At 38.9% G+C, this 21,192-nt stretch overlaps 1 protein-coding gene across 3 annotated transcripts in view; it reads right to left on the reverse strand.

Moving 5' to 3' along the window:
- Positions 1-21,192, reverse strand: part of PLPPR1 (phospholipid phosphatase related 1) — a 130,622-nt gene that overhangs the window by 49,352 nt on the left and 60,078 nt on the right. For all 3 annotated transcript variants that reach the window (XM_030258392.4, XM_072922696.1, XM_072922697.1), the window contains exon 2: positions 13,806-13,913. In XM_030258392.4, the coding sequence (XP_030114252.1) occupies positions 13,806-13,868 (63 nt within the window). In that variant the 5' untranslated portion in view covers positions 13,869-13,913. The remainder of the gene's footprint in view (positions 1-13,805; positions 13,914-21,192) is intronic.

Below are 21,192 nucleotides of genomic sequence, written 5' to 3' on the forward strand. Positions count from 1 at the left end.
ATCTGCAAGCTCAGAGTCTGCCCGGATCAGGAGTAGCTGGCAGAGCTGACTAGAGGCTGCTGCTAGCAGACATGGGCTCATCTAGGTGTCCTCACTGGCAGGCTAATGCTCCTCCAAGAGTTTCCAGGACAACTCATAAGAGTTCCCAGAAGACCAAGAAAGTCTCAGAGGAGAGTGGAGCTACTGCTATGTCATTGGCTGTGTCTGGCAAACAGGGAAAGACTCTAGATCAGCTGCCAGGTGCAGTAATTTTTACTTTTTATGTCAACTGCTGAAGCTACTGGTTGACATAAACAAAATTACAGATGTCATAAGAAAGATGTAAAACTCCCTGACATTGGAATTATAGGTGCCAGCAATTTCTAAGTTTTTTTTTTTTCTATTAAAAAAACCCCCAAAAACAGCAACAAAAAAACAAACCTGGGAAAAAAAACTAACAAACTAGTAAGCAGACTGACACCTTCTCTAGCTATCTCCTGGTTGTGACAGATGTTCAGAACCTAGCTGCCAAGACAAGGCTCACAAATGCTTTAAGTTCTGTTGGTGAAGGATGTCACTTTCCTGCGTGCAAGGGTTGCTTGGGCTGGGGACAATGCAGCTCTTTTGTCTTTGTTAAATCAGCTCAGTATTCTCTTAATAGATGTGATGCACTTTTATGTCTTTACACAGAGAGGTATCCAGCAGCACTAGTACACAAACAAGTCACAGTGTAATTGCCATTGAGAGAGGTGCAGAGAAGGTGATGAGAAAATGGTCAGCACAGGCACAGGAGCAGCCTTGCTGCATTTTTGATTTTCATGTCAGGACAGCAGACAAGTGGAAAATACCCCGGGGAATGCACTGCAGGCCCCCTGTGTTACAGGTCTGGCAGGTACCACAACCCCTCAGTGCATAGACAGAAACACAGGGGCTCCCTGCTGTCCTGCCCTTCCCTGACAGTGCCCAAATGCAGAAACACTGCACGTGATTTTGCACTTCTGGTGTTGCAGAGCTTCGGAGATCTGCTTGCCAAAGCTGCTCTGCATTCTATTGTAAATCCTACTGGAGTGAACCATACTGGACCCCAAATTTATTTTGGAAAAAAAAAAAAAATACTGGGAGATATCTTTCAACTCCAAGGTATTTTCTTCTTCGGAAATGTCATGCGTTTCTCTGATGGTATCTCCAAGCAGCTGATGTGGCTTAAATCACAAAGCAGAGAACCTGTAACTCTGCCTGCCCAGCCTGCTCTCCTTGTTAGCATCAAGCAACAAAGCCCCCAGAATGGGAGACGGGGCCTCTCCTAGAAACAAAAGCCTCCCTGTACAAACCAGAATTGCAATTCCCTCACTTTGCTTTTAGTCTGCAACATCTTGCAGAAGCCTTAAAAGTGGCAATGCCTTGCAAGCACAGATGTATTATATTTTTGGGGTTTGTATCAACACACAACAATGAATGTTAAAAATCCTGCCTAGTCAGTTCTTTCCTAAGTGAACTAATTGGGCAACATAGGATCTACTACTGGAGTTTCAATAAGTATAATATATCAGAATTTATGCTAAAATTAAATTCCTGTATTTTCTCATGCAAATTCTTGATATGTTTGTATTTAGTTATATTGTGCTCCAATACCTTTGTGATAAACTGCTGTGTCCAGTGAAAGCCAAGACACTGCAGAATTTATGTGTAGGAGAAAGAAAATCAAATCTAGCCTTACTCTAACAACACTGACCTTATCATGTCCTTAGTTGCTTGTCCTGTTGCCTTGTTCTACTAGGAATAAAAGCTTTCCATCTGAGCTGGCAACCTTGGAGCTAGTTGGAGCTCTGAATCTTTGCCTTTCACAGAACAGCATTTATGAAAATTCATAATACTTGTGTGTGCTTCCAGATCCATGTTATTTAATAGAGTAGTGCAGTATCATTAGACATTGATAAATGCAGCACTTACTGCCAAAAAACCTATCTGTTGATACCAAGATTGCAGGCCTCTTAGACCAGTCATAAAAATCAACTAGAGACAATGTTTTAAATTAAACAGAAAACAGTCAAAGACATTTTACTTCACAGTCTTATTAATATGTATAATGCATTATGAAATCCATTTTATTTGTCTTCAACATTTTCCCAGTTGAACAGGAAGCTTTTTAAAAAAACAATTACTACTTTGAATCTCCTCTGCTGCATGCAAGTCATATTGTGCCTGAGCCAATCCTTTAATACAATTCTTTATCACTGGCAGGCAGTTGTATTAAAAACTTAATAATGTCTGCTTCACTTTTCAGAACTTGTAATCATCTTGCTATGCAATTTAGAATGCAAGGTAAGGAAGAAAAGAAGACCTGCGGTTTGAAAACTTTAATAAAATCCCACCAGGTTCTGGTGCTCCCTTTTTCCTCTTTCACTTAAAGATACCATTCTCTTTTCAATGTTTAGCCCTGTCAAAAGAAAGGGGACTACTCAAAGGTATTTGCTATGGCTATTTTTCATGACAAGGTTTGGATCTAATTCAAGAGTAGTCATGTCTGAACTCAGATTTAACATAACTGATCATCCTCTAGATGCTCATTTAACAAATCTCCATGTACACTAAGGGCAGTTTAATCTCCTTACTAAACACAGTAATACTAGACCAGGGCCCAGCAGCAGGATTCACAAAGGCACATACATGGATTTTACAGGGAGTTGATATCATCCTGTTATCTGCATTCTGAAGTGATTTCCACTGCACTCTTTTCCAAATTGTCTACTATTCAGCTTCCTATAAAATCTATGTGTGTACAGCTCATTGAGTTCACAGAGTGAGGTGTCAAGGCTTGAACAGGAATTCTTTCTCCAGCATGTTGGTTTCTAAGGAAATCTACGTGCTGACTACTGGTAACCAACATGAGTTTTCAGAGTTTTCATACTGGGTATGCCAATACCTAGGTGAAGTTCCTGCAATAAAAAGAGACTGGGCAGGTAAAATGAGATTCCAGCTGTACATAGCTCTAAAAGCCAGAAAGGAAGACTTTTTTTTATGTGATTAATTTCTTTATTGCTTTCTGCTACCCATTCTCTTTTTTGTTGCATCCTCCTTTCTCCTTTTTCTGTCATGGGGCCTAGATTTCTTATCTTTCACACCAGGTTGCGTCCTTTTATTAGAAAGAATATTAGGACAAGTGTTTTCCTATGAGGATACTCAAAAACTAACCAGGTTACTTGTAAGAAAATTGGAAAACTCATCTAGACAAGGCCCAAAGGAACTTCACCCAGCTGCTGCTTTTCTGAACTGCATCATGCCTAGAGATTCACAGAGAACCCTTCCCATCTCTATCATTCTGAGTCCACAATCTTTCTTTTTAACTCAAAGGAGTAAAGACTTTGGTTTATTATTCACTTGGCTGACTGTGGCTGCCTTTCTTGTCCAAACACAGCTAGTTTGAGTTTTTCTAAGTCCCAAACTGTTTTAATCCTTCTATAGAAATATATTTTCAATAAGAATGAAAAGTCCTGAAGGTCAGCATGTTAAACCAATGCTGGTATTTATTCACATGATACCAGCACTATATAAACCACCTCTATTCCCACAATTTGATCTATTTGAGAGTTTCAATATGTTCCCCATCACTGTAACAGACCTGAACTGATTTTTGCTTTGGCTGGTTTAAATAAGATCGTAAAGATCCTTGATGACTACTGACCTAGCTAGCTGCAAGTCAAAATTAGCACAATTATAAAACTCATAAAAGTACAATCTGCTATCAATCTATTAAAAAATTTAATTAATTCAGTTATAACTGGAATCTTACATTGGTCAGGGTTGAATAAGAAACTACACTACATTTATGCAGTACATTTACAGATATTTTTGCTGTAATTTTATAAAAAATGCTGTGTTGAGACTATGGTAAATCAAATGGAAACTCAATCAATAGTTCCACTGTAAAAAAGTAACACAAACTATTTAAAAGCCTCTCTAACCTTACTCTCTCCATTAAGCATGCACAACTCAGGAAGTTTTGAGAAACCAAGCAGTCTGTTATATACAGTGTAAACTAAATAAAGATGATATCGATTCAATAATGTTGTACATCTGCACATAACAATCACACACTAAATTTCTGTGCTTTAGTGAAGTATGTAACAAGTATTGATAGAAGATTAGCATTATTATTAGAGCTCCTGTCAGGTATGCCAAGTCTAAACTCCAAAAGTCATGATGAGAAATTATTGATTTTGGGGATAGACATGCAGCATTTAATAGGTGGGAGAATGAAACATGGGAAAGATGTGGCCTTTACACTACCAAGTGTAGCTATCCTTTAAGTTATAGGATGCACTGTACTGAACTCATGGGAAAACTGACAGCAACTCCAGCAATAACTGCATCATTCTTTCCAGGTTGCTTTAATCTTATAGCAGCATATTTTTCATAGGCTTCATCAATAATTACTCTGGAATAATAAAAAGTTAATAATGCCCTAGAACTGTGAAAAGTTAATAAATTATTCAAATGAATTTTGAACCCATCCTGTTATATGGTTTCTTCCATTTATCTGCTCTTTTGCTTAGGTCATAAAGGAAATTATAAGAGAAAGAAGTGCACAACAGGTTTTGGAGTATGCTTTAACCCTTTAGGCTCTTTGCACTGACCCTCTGCAAACAAGCAGAATCTCTGCTGGTAGAGATCACGGCCATTCTTGGGACTCTCAGGATGTGCAGTGTGATGCAGATCTTAATCCTAGTGGGTGCTGTAAACACATCACTCAAAATCAAGGGTTACACACCATCATGAACACCCATGTGGTTTCCTGAACTGTGAAACAACTCTTTAAAAATCGACTATGTTCTCAGTAAAATATTGATTAACCATGCAACTAACAACCATTTCTAACAGTCTATCAGCAACAGAAATCTTGACCATTAAATCAATCTGTTTCAAGACAAAGATACATCTTAATTCCTGATTCTTTAACTTAAAACTGGAGTGTTTAGGAAGACCTAGCACAATTTATCATTGTGAATTTATACAGATATCCCAAATCTGACCCTAGCCTGAGCTTCTGAATCAGAAATATTATTTTAGGCATTGTAATAAGCTGAAAGATAATCCATGAAGGCTCATGAACTCTACAATTGAGGGTCAGTCTATCATCACTATTGTAAGTACACACCATCGTGAATAATAATTTCATGTGTATTAAGACCTGAGTGCCCATTTAGCATCATATGCACAAGATGCAACAACTCTGAAAGCATCAATCCTACTGTCTCACTTATTTCCTGCAAACACATCCATATTGATTCATTTTCAGTCTCTTCAACAGCTCCACTAAGCAGTTGCCAAAGTTATGACAAAATTATGTGTGCAAGCCTACCTCTGCAAAAAGCATTTGCTCTGACTTCAGGACTGGGATCTGCAAACTACTTGGCTCTATATCCACCATCTCACAGAAATTCCTAGTGAAATACACCAGTGAAGCAAAGACATCAAAGAAGAATTGTTTATTGTGAAAATGCTGAGATGTGGGAATGGGCTGAGAAGAAGCACCAGATGTTCCTTCAGAATGCCCCAGGAGTTACAAAATAGATCATGAAACCTGAGTTGCACTGGCCAAACAAGTCAGAAATACAGAAACATAAAGTATCATTTCTCCAGAAAGATTTTTTTGCTGTTGCCACATTCTGCTGCATTCATAATAGATTTATTCATTTCATGTTACTCAGGTACGGGCAACTGGATTACCCATTTGTGCTTTAGAGGGAGAAGATCTCACAATTCAGAAGCTATTTGTATTTGCTACCCTCAATGGCACCCAAATATTGCCACAAGGTTGGAGAGTTCTGTTGATGCAGCATCTTAGGTTTGTATAAGGTGCAAAAGGCTTGGCAGACCAATTCCTAAAGCTGGTATTAAAATCCAGTTGGAATTTCTAGAGAGCAGAAAATGGCAATATTCTTTCAATGCTAAATCGCTGAAACAAATCTTTTTGCCATAAGGCTGATGTTAATTACTTCACCCTTGAAATACTGCTAAAACAAACTCCTCCTTTTCAATGTCTGGAGTGGCTGGTCTGGAACCAGAAATCAAATCGTGATGAAACTCAGCATGATGCTTCAAAAGACCTATTCCACTTTTAAAAATTATCCTGATGTCAAAGCCACTGTCAAAAAGTTGGGATGGGTTTGATATTTCAAAATATGCTTTAAGCATCTTCTTTTGCTCCTGCATTTTTCATGTCTTTCCCACTGATCAGTTCTGGAAAAGGTTGACTGTTGTACTTAGGGTTACTTAGACTGCACTTGTGAGTCCCTATTGATTCCTTTCCACTCTTTTTAGAACCTTAAATAACTTATTCAAATTATCAATATAGGCAAGGGCAGGGATATTCCTACCAAAAAAAAAAAAAAAAAAAAAAAAGTTTATTCACAGATGCAGACCAGAGGAAATGGTGCAGCTATATCACAGAGCAGTCAATAATTTGATAATGCACTGCACCCTTCCTGATCTCCAAATTTGCATGTATCTGAGCAAAGAAATAGCTCTATGTTGTGTGCTTAGGAAAGAAAACATGAAAATCTCTTATGTTTTTGAAGTAGGTAAACAAACAAAAATTAACACATTAAGGGCTTTATAGTACTATCCATGAAACTAAAACCTAAGAATACTTCTGAAAAGAAAGGAGGGAAAAAATGGCCAATTACATATTGTGTCCTGTGTATTTTCACATTGCTATCTTAAGCCTAGTTAAAGCAGCTCAGTAATTACTGGAAATACATTCCAACTATGAAGGCTTCAAATATGGCTTGTGGACTTCTGTACACACAGAACACCTGCATGAACAGTGCCTGGTTCATAACCCCTTTCCTCAAAGATTTGCATAAACTTTCCGATCAGTAGTTCTTGTAACAAAAAGCTATGGGGTTTAGTTATTTGTTAGTTTATTAATTAACAGATGGGAAAAATGCATTTGTACTTCAGAACCAGAGCAAATCCAATCTCCCTAACTGCTGAGTATTTTAAAAAACTTGTACAGTTCCTTCTCTTAGAAACCTGATTAAACAGAGCAACATATTACAAATTACAGTAGCTCTCAAAAATGTTGGTGAGCTTCAAGGCACAATGTAAACAGGTAAAGCAATTCGTTCACAGCATTTTTCTCTACTTCTAAATGCAATTTTTATTACTTATAAAGACAAAGAACTTTTGGTACCTTTAATTCCTTCCTGGAGAAGTCTACCAGATTCATTGGTGGAAACTCTAAAATGTTAATCAGGTTGTCAAATGGATTATTTGCAATGGGAAGTTTTCAGGATAAAGGGAAGGATAAAAAAAGACTTCATGTGTCTGCAAGCAGGAATACAAGTCTTCTTTCACTTATATTTTAAACAAAAATTCAGTAAAGCACCTAACCTCTCATGGCAACCCCTTAATTTTAATAGGTCCTCAAGAAGCTAAGGATAATCAAATAATAATCAGATTTATTTCACAGTGCCTATTTTGGCCGTCTGTGCTCTCTGCCTAATTGTGAAGCACTTTGAAGGATTTTTTTTATAGTCAGGTAATTTGAAAGCTGCTTAGCAATTCAACAAAACTAATCCAATATTCAAGAGACACCTATTCACTGAGATTAAGCCAATTTTACAATATGGAGTTATTCAGTCACCTGGAACAAAGCAGGTATGTGGAGGACAAAGAAAGCAAATGCTGAGGAACAAGTGGCAAATGGGGAATGTAAGGAGATTTTTAGAAAGAGCAACAAGGAGAAATGGATACATATGCTGAGTGAATAAAATCAGAAACAATGAATCCCAAGACACAGAAGTGACTGAAGCACAGGGATTTATGCAGAAACATCACCCTGCTACAAGAGGAGCCCCTCCAAATTTGCACAGCATCTGTCAGCACCAATTCTCACAGGCTAAGTAGGCATCTAATGACAGGCAATTTATACAACACCAGCACATTACACATCCTCGTGGCACTTTGTCCTCACAGCATCCCAGTGGAGCAGCACAGCACATCCAAGCATGGCATGGATGGAGAAGGAAGGAACAGAATCACTGAGGGCTGCAGCTGTTTCCAAGTTACATCACCTTGGGATGATTTTACAGTTAAAGGTTATGTCAAATTCTGATGGGATTTATTTTGCACTCTCTAGGAGAACTGGAAATTATCTTGACAAAACCACTGTATTTTAAATATCTAAAATTGCAATCTAATATCTCTATCTCCTTTATGTAATTTTAATGATATCATTAAAGATCTAATGCAACCAGCAAGCTTTTATGAGAGAAATTACTCTTTTTTTAAAAATAAGCAAATAAGAAGTCATTTCCAATGCATTCAATGTCTCTTACAAATGTAACTTTGAGGACTACAGCAAATGTAAGAGGTCATTTCACACTCCTCAAATACTGCTAAAAATTAGAGGGCACCAGCCAGTACACCCAAATGTATAAAACTTTTTTAATTTTCAGAACACCTAACCAATAAATTATAATAAAATAAGTGCCACATATGTCATGAATGTTCTAAATTCACTGATTTTTTTCACAGCTCCCCAAGCCCTGCTGTGATGCTGATGACAAACAGAAGTTCAAGAGGTATTTATCTCACACAAATGATTTCAGTATTGCAGAAATTCTCCTGCTACTTGGTAGTTCAGCTGTTGGCTTGACTACACGAAGTACTGACATGAAAATGTATGTGGGTAAGGAAGAAGAATGCTTTCCTTCAGTGTTTCTGTAAGTTGAAACTTTTTTTTTAAATTACATTTGAGCTAATATTTGAACATGATTCAATCTGTCCAAACATAAAGTCACAATAAGTAAGGGAAAATTTACCCCACTGAAGAAACAGAAATCCTGTGAAGCTATAGCATACCTGCAGTTCAAATCCAAGTTTGTACCAAAATAAATGTAAGACTAGAACTTTTTATTTTTCAGATTTTTTATTTTATTCATTTGGGAGAAGGGGATAAAATATTTTCTGTATAAAATCCTCAGCCCTTTGCAATGTCCTATTTATCAGGCTGTCAAGAAGAAACAGTTTCCACTCTGCCTGCAAAAGCTATACTGAGGACAGAATAATGGATTTAGTGTGAAAAAGTGGGATCTTCAGATTACAGAATTTAAAGATGTCCAATGTTGTAAGTTTTAATGGTGTTACATATTTGAGTCTACCCCTATTACCTTGTCAAAGTCAGGATTACAATAATCCACAATGAAGCACAATGAAGAATATACATCAGTCATATATCGAAGCCTTTTGGTAACTCTTTGGTCAATTTAAGACAATTTAATTAAATCTGGTTACAGAAAATTTTAGTGTTTTCATGTGCAAAAACACACCTCAGATGTGCCCGACTCCATCAGAAGTAACTGCACTTGAAAATAAATCCTTAGATAACTCCCTGGAACCACTCAAGCCCTCAGGCCAGGGCTTGCAGTGTGGAGAGGAGGAAATAGAAAATGCCTCATCAGCAGAAATTCCAGACCAAATTTCTCCTTTTGTTGCCTAGAGAGCCATTACAGACCTTACTCTCTCATTGAGAAGAGGGTTTTCTTTGCAGGAAGAAAAGGATACTGCTTTTTCAAAAACCACCATTCACACACACAATGGCTCTGAAGTTGCTCTCATGCCTTTCCCCTGAAGTCATGTGTAGTTGTGCGGATGCTGTTTACTCACAGTATGCAACCTTCCTTCCAACATCTATTTGCTAAATGCAATTACCACATCCCCTTGCACTTCCTGTCACTAATGATGAGCGTCAAATAGGCTGCAAAAGTAAGGACAACACTTAGACCTACCAAATTCAAAGCCATACTGGACTCTCTCCTTCATCCCCCTAACCTGAGTTTTCTCCTGGAAAGCTGACTGCCAAAATGAGATGAGCAAAGAGAGGGCAAGAGCACAGAGCATGGAACACAGTGCTGGATGAAGACCTCAGGGTAGCTCACCAGTCCCACAGAAAGAGGACTGGGATTTCCCAGGCATTGCACTTCTCTCACTTCTATCCCGGGCACTTCCCAGACCTCAGGAAGCTTAGTTGTTCTGACAAGTTATTCCTCACTTGCAGAAAACTGGCTATACTTTCATGTACAAAACACATCTGGCAGGTGTGATTGTACCTTTCCTCACATTCAACAAGCACACATCCTTACATGGAAAGATGGAATACAGTACTCCCTGGACCAAACCTTGTAAAGTGGGGTAGCAAAACAATGGCAGAGCTATGCTGAAATGTTGTAGCAGATGTTTTTGACACTGCTCTGTCCCAGCAGGTGAAGGAGGGAGGAGATGCTCCACAAAGAGCTTTGGCCACCATGAGTGGAAAAAGAAGAATGGGATAATTTTTGTCCTGTCATCCCAGATGCTGCCTCTCCTCCTTTCTGTCATGCTTGCCTGCCATCCATGAAACCACTTCAGTGATCAGTTCTGGCCATCAACAAATCCTCACACAGGATGCTGTGCACCACTGCTTTTTGTTGGGATAGATCCAGGGCATATCAAAAGCATCTCTGAGTCCATCACTGACTCCAAAGGGCTCTGGAAGCTGTGGAGTGTGGCATCTTTGTACTACTATTTAACAACTAATGCAAACCAAGGCTGGGAGACAGCCTTCTGAAGGCTTCTTTCAGGATGCTGTCTGCAAAGGAGCGTAGGGAAAAGGAGAATCTCAGTCTCCTGTGAAACAGATATTTCTGGAGTTCACTTAAGTTGACAAAATGAATTAAGCATTTATATTCTAGCTTGTAGAGTTATGTGTTGAATTTTAACCTTTTACTTAAGAAACCTCTGCCATAAGTACAAATGGATATAAGAAAATGCAAATTTCTGAAGCTTATTACACAAAGAACAATGCCTAAGGATACAAAGAACCCAGATAAAGAAGCTTTCCTGTCTTCAAGCCTATCAAGACTGATAGACTACTCAGATAAGCACCAAAAGACCAAAAGCACACTCGCAAAGGAAAAAAGTTCAAAAGTTCAATCATGAAGAAGACCACAATCTTCAGCCTCAAGAGACCACCAGAGACCCCCGCAGGACCAGGCAAACCACACATGCCCAGAAGGGTGTGGACCTATTGAGCATGAGAGGTGAGGACAGGTTAAATATGCATGAAAAGTTGTGGAATGTATTGCATATGGAACACCTTTGTGAATAAAGGTGTGGGTCAGACTGAAGCTCAGGTCACAAGTTTTTAGAGAGATAATATCTCACTTGCCCGTGTGCCCAGCGCTGACAATACATACCCACTTCATAACTACCCCAGGTTGTGGAGTCTATTTATTTATTCCGTGTATTGCTTCACCTGCACATCCTAGTTAATTGTTTACATGTTTAACAAAATGTACTGCACCAAATCTTCACAGACATTTGGTGACAAATGTCAGACTGTAATGACACCTCTTACAATATAATAAAGAATCATCCAGAAAGCTGCCTGCATTATTTGGGAGAGGGCCGCAGATTTGATAAGTGGATCAAAATTACTTTAATGATTCCCTATTTAGCCTTTAAATTCACTCATAATGTGACATTGTATTTCCAATTAGGGAATTAAGATGTTGATTAAACATTTCTGTCATTTCAGATTAGCCATCACATGTTATCTCCTTATTATTAAAACTTTCATATTTTGAACATAAAAAGGAATTTGTAGAGTCAGGCACAGGGTTTAAGTTTTTATAATGAGCCATTCATCTTCAGGTCAGGTTCCATAATACTAACTGCTGTAAGTTAGTTCAGTGGGAAGAAAATGAAATCGGAAAAAAATGGAAATTAGAATAACAGCTGAAACTGTGTCATATTTGTACAGACTGAAGCATGATGGTATTTAAAGTGCCCAAACTCCTTGTGACACCTCTGCCACCACAATTTCATGAAGGCACACTGCAGAGTAGGCAGTTAGCAAATATCTACTGGCAGGGCATCTGACATGACAATCAAGGCTCAGCATTATTTTCTTAAGAGCAAATATCTCAAAACTTTTAATAAGAGGACAATATTCCAGTGAGGGAGACAGCATATTCTGGGTGACAGGCCTGTGATAATTTTTTACTGACTATCACTTTTCCTATTATGTTCAGCTAGCACGGCTGCTGCTGGATTGTTCTCCCGCAGAAAAACACTGTCAGGAAAGCCGGCAACATTATTTTTAGCTGTCCTGCTTTTCACACCAACAGCAAGGTGTCACACTGCTAATCAATTCACATGGTTGCTTCAAAGCAACAAAAATAGGATCTGTCCTAACCCAGGTAATCCAGCACAGGACTTGGTGTCTGGGGCAGCTCCTCTGAAAAAAAAAAAGCACTTACTTTAGTCTTAAAAGGACAGTGGGAAAGGAACAACACCTCCAGCGTGCTTCAAGATTTACAGGGACTTTTCAGATGGAATGGCTACTATCAATCATCTCTGCACTCCCAGCAGGAAATTAGATTTCCTGTTGTTTAATGCTACAGTGCTTGACATAAGTCTATGAATTTGTAGTCCCAGTAGTGCTACATTAAAAATCTGTTGTGTGGACAAAGAGGGGAAGAATGTATCAGAGAACATCTTTTCGGACACTACCTCTCTGGTTTTGACTGATTTTTAATTTAATGTTGTGTTTTAATCAGAAAATCAACTTTGTGAAAGGACAAGGAATGTACATTTATGAAGCAAAAAATCCTTATGCCAGTCTTTTCTGCGGGAGGAACTATTTATGTCACTGTCATAAGTTGCCAACCAGGCCTATCATTCATTTCTTCAGAGGACTAAAAGTCTTCTGAGCTGCTTGTGAAAGCAATAAATTTGAGACCTCTGATTCCTGATTGTTTTTATTGGATGTTTTTCTGACCTCATTTCTGCTTTTCACTCATTTTTACTTTCTTTCTCTAGCTGTTGGAATAAAGCAGTGACACATAGTCTCCTTCAGAACAACAATTAATCCTTTGATAGTTCCTGATACTTCTCTTATGGAAGAGCTCAAGTTGCCTTAGAACTTGGGCCAAAGAGTGAGCGTTCCAAGCTACATCAGGCAGGTGGCTCTGAAGGTGGTTATTTACAGGCAGTATCGCCTTTTTACCATTTACATCTGATGGAACCTTTCATCCTCCCTGGAAACAGAGTCGCTTCCCTTGCCAGCCTTCTAAGCACCAGCTGAGCAATCATGGATTTCAATAATGAATGTTGGCCAGTCTATCAGATTTAGGCTAAGTAAAAGAAGAACCACAAACTGTCATCTGTATTGATTAAAATAATAAAATAATAAATTAATAATTAAAACCCTCACCACACCAACTGCCTTTAACAAAAGACATGGAACATTAACTGCAGATTCACTGCTAGACAATTCTCAGCCCTTGTGCTAGCCAAGTTTCTTCATTACACTTAAAGGTCAAGCATGCCTCATCTACATTTTATGTTCCACCTGAACTGATATCAGAGCTAAGTGTTGCTTCCCAAGCCCATGAACCATCAGACTGTGAGATCAGAAATTTCCCTGGATGAGTTTTAGTCCCTGTGCAGCACCAAGATGTAGAGAGGTCTGAGGAGGATGAGCAATTACCTGCTGATGACCTACACCTGTAGCTACTGCCCACCACAGGACTAGCCAGAAAAACAGAGAAGTCTTGGATACACAGTGTCTCTACCTGTTCTTGCATGCTTGCACCTGAGATATCGGTAGCTCAAGCAGAACTTTTTTCAGGGGGATCTGATGGCACTAAGCAAGAAGATGGGTATCTAAGTGATCAACTAAGACAGCATCCTTTGCTACAAATAAAATTGCTAACAAATCACTTAATTCCTGCAGAGCTGCCTTCTAGGTAGGCTTGGCAGCTGAGTGCTGCACTCACCTCAACAAAGATGAAGCAGGGGATGATGGAATAACTTCTCTGGGTATTGTTTCCTAAAGCCATTTCTCATCACACTTCTCAGGGAGGCACTGTTCAAAAGTTTATGTCCTGAAAAAGAAAAGACAGAGGTATTTCAGTATATTTCACATTTTTGCAAACTCCAAAATGAGGTTCATAACACAGAGCACTGACCTAATAGACCAAGGACACAGACTAGTAATAACTTCAAAGTCTAACTGTGTACACAACACCCTAAGAAAACTCTCCCTTTGCAACACAAAAGAAGAGGCATAGGTTACAAGATACATCATATACAAATCAAAGGGTGATAAGGAATACAATAGTTTTCCTTAAATACAATCCACTTTCAAGCAAAAGAGTCTTCCTCAAAATTGTAAAATCACATTTTCAGCCCACTGACCTGGCTAAAGTGAGTTTTAAACCAGGAGATTTTGGTAATTGACTTTTAAACTTGCACTTATAGTACATTGACTATACACATGATCAGAATGTTTATCTGTAGAAATCTGCTCAAGATGACAGCATGTGTTATGCACAAAAACTCTCTAGCCGTAACAAACAAATGCAATGAAAATGCAATGAAAATGCAATGAAAACCTGGGCCTTTTCTGCAGTCTTTCTGTCCTGATACAAATTCATACATTAACGCACCAAACTCTAACCACTTAGCATTATTCAGAGCTACTGTCTATCCTAATTAACTTAACCTTATAACACTGTGCTAAGACACACTTTTTGCTTGAAAAGTAGAAGAAGCAGAAAAAAGAAGACTAACACAAATTTTACCGACAGAATGTGTCTTTTTCTGCATGCATGAGGCAGCACATCAAGAAACTAAGTCTGGTTTAAATGCCTTTACAGAGAGATACAGAGTAGGAGGGAAGCTGGAAAAGCAGTGTGCAGCCCAGAGCTGCCAGGTGCAGGATTGCACAAAGCATGAGACACAGGAGAGAATCAAAATCCTCTGCTATCAGTTTTAACCTGAGCACAACAAGCAAGAGCACAGATTCAGGTGGGTCCAGCCTCACTTCCAACACTCACAAAGAAACTCTGCCCTGATGACAAGCACCTCCATGGGCCAGGGCCAGGGAGGAGGAGGAAGATGGAAACGGATGTATTTTGCAGAGGATGCTTTGCCAGCATCTTCCCATGACTCTGTGACCTCACTGACACCTGGGTGGCAATTCAGGCCTTGGCATATGAAGCCTGTGAGGTTCACAAAGGGTTCAGTGCTTTCTCACCAGCTCTCAGCAGAGTTACTGGCAGAAATACCATGATCAGCACAAGTGAGTTCACTTGAGGATATGATGGAGGAGCTGGATCAGCTGCCAGTGGTTGTCACCTGCACCATGATGCAGGCTCTTGTCTTACCACGTATGAACTACTTAGTGTATTCCTTATCTCAGCTCTTCACAGTTTGACCCAGAGTCATCAAATACACAATGTATATGATGGATTTAGGCACAGCAGAGCTACTGTGACTCCAGTGTTTCAAGAATAGTTTCTGTTTCAAGAATAGCTTTTGAACTACTAAGCATTGCAAAATACAGTTTCAGGGCAAAAGTAAATAGTCAGGAATGTCACCTGTGACATACCTCATATACTCCCATCTTACACGGTATCCCATTCTAAAATACAAATATTCTTGAAACACCTTGTTTTCCAAACAGACTTCTACTTTACTTATTGGATAAAATGGGGTTTGTCTCAGAGGTTAGTGTCATTGCTTAAAAAAAGACAAGGTAATCAAACCTCATTTGGACTTTGGAAAAAAAAAAATCAGTAATTCATTTTTTAACAGCATTTTTAATACCCCCAGCTCTTGTGCTATGTGGCTTGGGAAACACATGGAACCTGGTGAAATAACAGGTTAAAGCGTCAGAGCAGCTTACAGAGCGTTATTCAATGAAACTTTTCTAAAGTTAGACTACGCTTAACCAGCATAAGGTTAGAAATAACCAAGATTTTCCATACCACTATACTGTAACCCCAAGCTATGCCTTCAGTTGCAACTGATGTGTGTTCCTAACCAAAATAGAGGGTTACAAAGCAATCCAAGAATTTAGACACCTTTCACAACAGATGACTGAAAGCAATTTAACAAATTGGCAAAGAAACTCAGGGTTCATAGTCGTATAAAATTACCTGATTTAACACTAGGTGACCCCTGATTTTACAGATGTTTATCACTATGTCTGTTCCTTGAAGCTTATTGTGCACCACTGGTTCAAAAAACTTCAGTGGCTATGGGAAAGCATTTTGCATGCCAGCTTCTCTCATATGTGATGACACATTTGTGTCAGGCTGAAGCAGTAAGAGACCAAATGGTTGGATGATCAGCTAATTCCCAGCTTGTGGGAAAACTCTCAGATACCAGTGCTTGTTGTTTTCATGAAGTTACTTGACAAAAGAGTAAAGGGAAGCAAAGGTGCAGTCTTGGTGGGAGCATCATTTTTTGTCGCTCTTCAGTTGCCAATAAGTCCTCTAGGGATACTGACAGCAAAACACAGATTACAGGAAGCCCCAGATGCTTCAGCCTGCAGAGATAACCCAGTTTTGCTCAAAGAACCATAATAAGATGTCAAAGAAGTTTTGGTAGAAATCTTGTTCTCTAATCCATGCAGATCTCTTCACATTGAACAAACTTTTGTAGTCCAAAGCCTTGGACCAAAGCAATGGCAAATGAAAGCTATAATATCAGCATCAGCCTTCTCCATTTATCCTTTCTATTTTTATCAACTTTACTGAATTGCTAAGGAACTCATGTGAGCAAAACTGTAAGAGTCTTTTTGGATCCCAGTAGGTATGACCTTTTCAGGCCTGGTATGTTATCACAGCACGAGAGTAGAACTGGTCAAACCTGACTAATTAGGGACCATTGTAGAGGGAATACTAATAATCTGAAGCTTTGGTATTATGAGGTGCTTCTACTCTTAAGACAATATATATAATTGTATAATGCAATATTTGTGAATTAATTAAAACTAGTTCTCACCTTGCTCAATTTACCTCACCTGGGCATTTTCAGAAAGTCCCATATCTACAGCGCAGGAGGTTATTGCCTAGCATCTCCCAGGAGAACAAGTGGAGACAGAGAATATAAATAAGTGAATTGAAAACTGAATGAAAAGGACAGCAAAGAAAATGAGAATTCAAGCTGAAGATATTTTCTTGCCCCAGGAGTCTATCCAGGGGAATGGCTTTCAGAATGCCCTATTCAGGTATGTTCTAAAGCCTTTTATGTGAGCATGTGGCAGATAGCAAGAAGGACATATCTAGGACAAACTAGCATTCACTGAGCCTTTATAGTGTAAGTTCCTGCAGCAGACACAGCACATTCAGCTGTTGTTCTGTGTGATCAGTCATCAAACCAGTTAATTTGTGGTCTATTCCACTGGAGACCCTATGGTTAAACCTGTGTTTTTAAAGCCATGTCCTGCATAGGTAGGAAGAGAAGATGAACAATGTATTTTGCATATTGATATATTGAATATCTGGGCTTCTGTGGAAAATATTCAAACCAACAAACCAGACATGCTAACAGGTCCTGTTCATCACAGTTTTCAACTATGTTTCAGTTAATCAGTATCAATGATTCACCAGCCTGAAATCCAGGAGCTGCTGCACAAACCACAGCAGCAGCAAACACACTGGCACATGTGGGACACCTCACAGCAGAATCTCAAATCTTCCCTGACCAGGGGTGAGAAGAGTAATTACTGGTCCTATGGTAGCAGGATGTGATGCAAATGCAAAACAAAAAAAAGGATTTCTGTCTCTTAGTTTTATGATCTTTTCAGCAGCAGCTAACATAGTTCCAAAACAAGGTGTAATTATTACACTAGAAGGAACACCAACTATTTCTGTAACAATGTAAAAGATACTTGAAACATCAGTATTTCCTTATGCAAATTACTTTAGCCTTATGTTAGCAATTTGCAAACCTCTGTTGGCAATTGGCTTGAAATTATAAAGATCTTTACTCTCATTAAAATATGAATTCTTTTCACAAGTAAAAAAAATCATCAAAACCTCTGCACCATTCCATCAACAATCAGTTTGCCCAACTGAAACACAAATTGCTTATGTCAGACCCCCATTCAGTTAAGGAAACAAATTAAAATTAATACTGCTGCTAACAATGATTATCCCAGCTTTGGCAAAGAACTGTATTATCTTTATAATCACTATATTGAAACGTAAACTTTAAGGCATTTAGAGATTTTGAGGAGTTAAGATTTTAGCTAGAAATAAGCCTTACTAGAGTTAATTAAAATAAGAATAATAAATGAGTAGGCCTTGATGAAGTTAGGAGTTAGTAGTTAACTAATAATTAATTGCTTGTCAGCACAATGTTTGGTTAGCTGGGTTTATAATGAAGAATATAGAAACTGATAAATAGCTTTTAGGAACATAAGACAATTGTGGGCCTCCTCTGTTCTGAAACCAATTGAAGACAAGGAATGGGAGTTCTACCAAGAGTTCATTTGTCACATTTGCATTGAAAAGGTAGAAAGGTCAGAACGAGGAAGACTTCATTTACTTCCTCATTTTGGGACCCCTCCCCATAAAAGGGACCACCGACCCATTTCAAGGGACAAACTACGCATGCTTAATAGCTTTTGGAGTGATTAGCATACGAAGCGAGGAATGGGATGTACCAAAATTATGAATATGCATTTGTATTTTGTATATTCAATACTTGTATGGATAAAAAGACTCTGTAATCACCTAAAAGGTGCGGTGTGTATTTGGGAGCTATCCCGCACGCTGCCCGGCGTCGAATAAACATACACTTTCTAACTTTAAACTGTTAGAGAGTTTTTGTCCGTCACAGTTGGATATCGATACTAGATCAATATCCATATTTCTTTAATAAATCATTTTGGCGAGCCAGCCAGGAGGACTGCTCTCTCTGGCCGTGGGGCCGGTGGGGTCCAGGACCCCTCTGGGCGCCCACCCAGAAATTTCTGGGAAGAGGGATCCTGCGATCTCGCTGACTACCCGGGGAAAGACCAGAACCTGCTGGACTACGGACAAGAGGTATGTTTATATTTGAGGGAAGGTACCTTATTATATAGGCAGTTAAAAAGACACGAGAGACGTCTCGTATTCAAGGTTGGTAGTCTGTGCCTCGTAGAGGAGGCAGCAGTACCAGAGGTTTAGCAGTCTGTGCCTCGTAGAGGAGGTAGAGGCTGTGGTGTTGTGGATTTGGATTGGAGCAGGAGTGGCTCTGATCTCAGTTTGTAATTTGGAAGGTGCACCTTAGTAATCCATAATTTGGGTGGTTAGTCTGAACCTTGGGATGCGAAGCGTCCTGTTGTGACAATTTGGGTTGTGGCCCCAAGTGCTGTATGTGTGTGTTGTAACCGGATCCGTGTTTGTTTAGTGAGTTTGTGATTTTGTGTGTTTAGGCTGTGGAAAACTATTTGAGCATTGTAATTGTTGTGGTTTGTAAGAGTTAGTGCTGTGAGCATTATAATTTGTGTGATTTGGCGTGTGTTATTAATTTTTGTAAGTGTTTTTAGGAGCTTTGTGAACTTGAAGTTGTAAGAAGTTTGTGAAATTGTTATTTGCTTTGCAAAGAAATACTGACCTTTGGGAGTGCAGACTGCTTTAAAGTATTTGCATGGTGCTTAGATTGTGTGTGTATTTGTGTGAATTTGGGCAGCGTGTGCTTTTGACTGTGAAAATTTTATTTGATATGTTGTTGGATGAAAAGCTTTGTAAGTTGAATTTTTGTTTTATAGCTAGAGGGTGAAGTGAAAAACCTAAACTACTTTTAAGATAGTCCTGGTGATTAAGAGGTCATTTGTCTCCCAGATAACTAGAAGAGAATTCAGGCTCTGTGACCTCAGGATACATTTTTCAACTGCCTAAAAAACCCCAAGTTTAGTGAGTGAGTGTTTGCTAGTAGTTTATCTTTTCCTCCCCTCCACTTCTTGTTGAAAGATTTGTGTTGTGTTTTGACTGAAGTTTGTGTGATTTTAGCAAGACCTTGTTCGAACATTTGTTGAATGTGTTCGGAGTTGTGAAAAACTCCAGAGTGTTTTTTCGTGAGCCTAAACTATTAGAATTTAGGTCCTTTTGGAAAAAGAGAAACCTGGTTTTGCAGCTGCGAATACGCAACCGAACTTTGCATTTTGTAACATTTTCAATCAAAGGGTGAGAGAAATCTGGTCAGCAGTCCAAAAATTCTTAGAACAGGCTATAGTAGCAGTTCACACAGCTCTCAGTGCAGTGTGGAGTCGCGAAATTTCGGTCGAAACTGGACTGATAGTTTGTCAAATTTCCATTTGTCCTTGGTTTACAGTGCGACAGGAGATACGCTTGGCTTTTAACTGCAAACTTGCTACAGTGTATGAAAGTTTGTTTACAGTTTTTAAACAAATTTTAACAGTAATATACCCAGAGCAAAACATAACAGAGGATTTGATTTAATGAGTGATTAATAACTTGCAATTTTTGGTTTTTTCTTTGTTTTTTCTTTTTCCCTTTTCTTTTGTATAACAAGTTTTCCTCAACAGCTGCTGCTCTGAACCTTGTTTTGAAGGGAGAAAAGGTGAAAATTAACTAACAAATTGTTTTATCCCTTTTGTTTGCTAGCATAGCTATATGACCAGGACCGGGAGAAACAGGAACCGAAAGCCTGGGTCAGAAGTATTCCCCTGCCCAAATAAAGATTGTTATTGTAATCCGTGGATTGTATTTCGGTGTGTAGTCTGTCAGGATTTGTGGGTCCGAAAAGGGTACAGGTGGCTAATACCTAAGACTGGAATTTGTGCTTTTTGTCGTTCAAAAGAACAAGAGGCTACCCAGAAAGTTATACAAGTTTTGTTGGTGACTGGTCAAGAGGTTCCTGGTAGCAGTAAAATATTTGAATTGTTAGAAAACGGAGTTTCAGGAACTTTGAAGAAACCAGTGGAAATACTTAGAGTTGAGTGTGGCCAGCATATTTTTGTACCAGAAGAATACCAGGTAAAGCTTAAGAACTGGGATAAGATCAAAAGACGTTTTGAAAAGAAAAACCCTGAACATGGGGGCAAATGAGAGCAAAGAGATTCCTAAGGGAACCCCTTTAGGGTGTATCTTAACACACTGGAAAGCGCTGGTGGGCTATGGTGGTAGTGAAACTAAAAGGGAACTTGTTAAATTTTCTACACAGTGGTGGCCACTCTATAGACTTGATGGGGGGTTGAAATGGCCAGCAAATGGTACTTTAGACTATGAGACTTTATTACAGTTAATGCTTTTCCTTAGGCGAGAACAAAAGTGGCAAGAAGTAACTTATGCTGATATGTTTTTCAGTCTTCGAAATCACCCTGAGTGGCAAAGGGATTGTGGGATTAGGCCACCATCTGATCCA

The sequence above is a fragment of the Taeniopygia guttata genome, chromosome Z (genome assembly GCF_048771995.1).
Source record: "Taeniopygia guttata chromosome Z, bTaeGut7.mat, whole genome shotgun sequence".
In the NCBI taxonomy this organism is placed as follows: Eukaryota; Metazoa; Chordata; class Aves; order Passeriformes; family Estrildidae; genus Taeniopygia; species Taeniopygia guttata.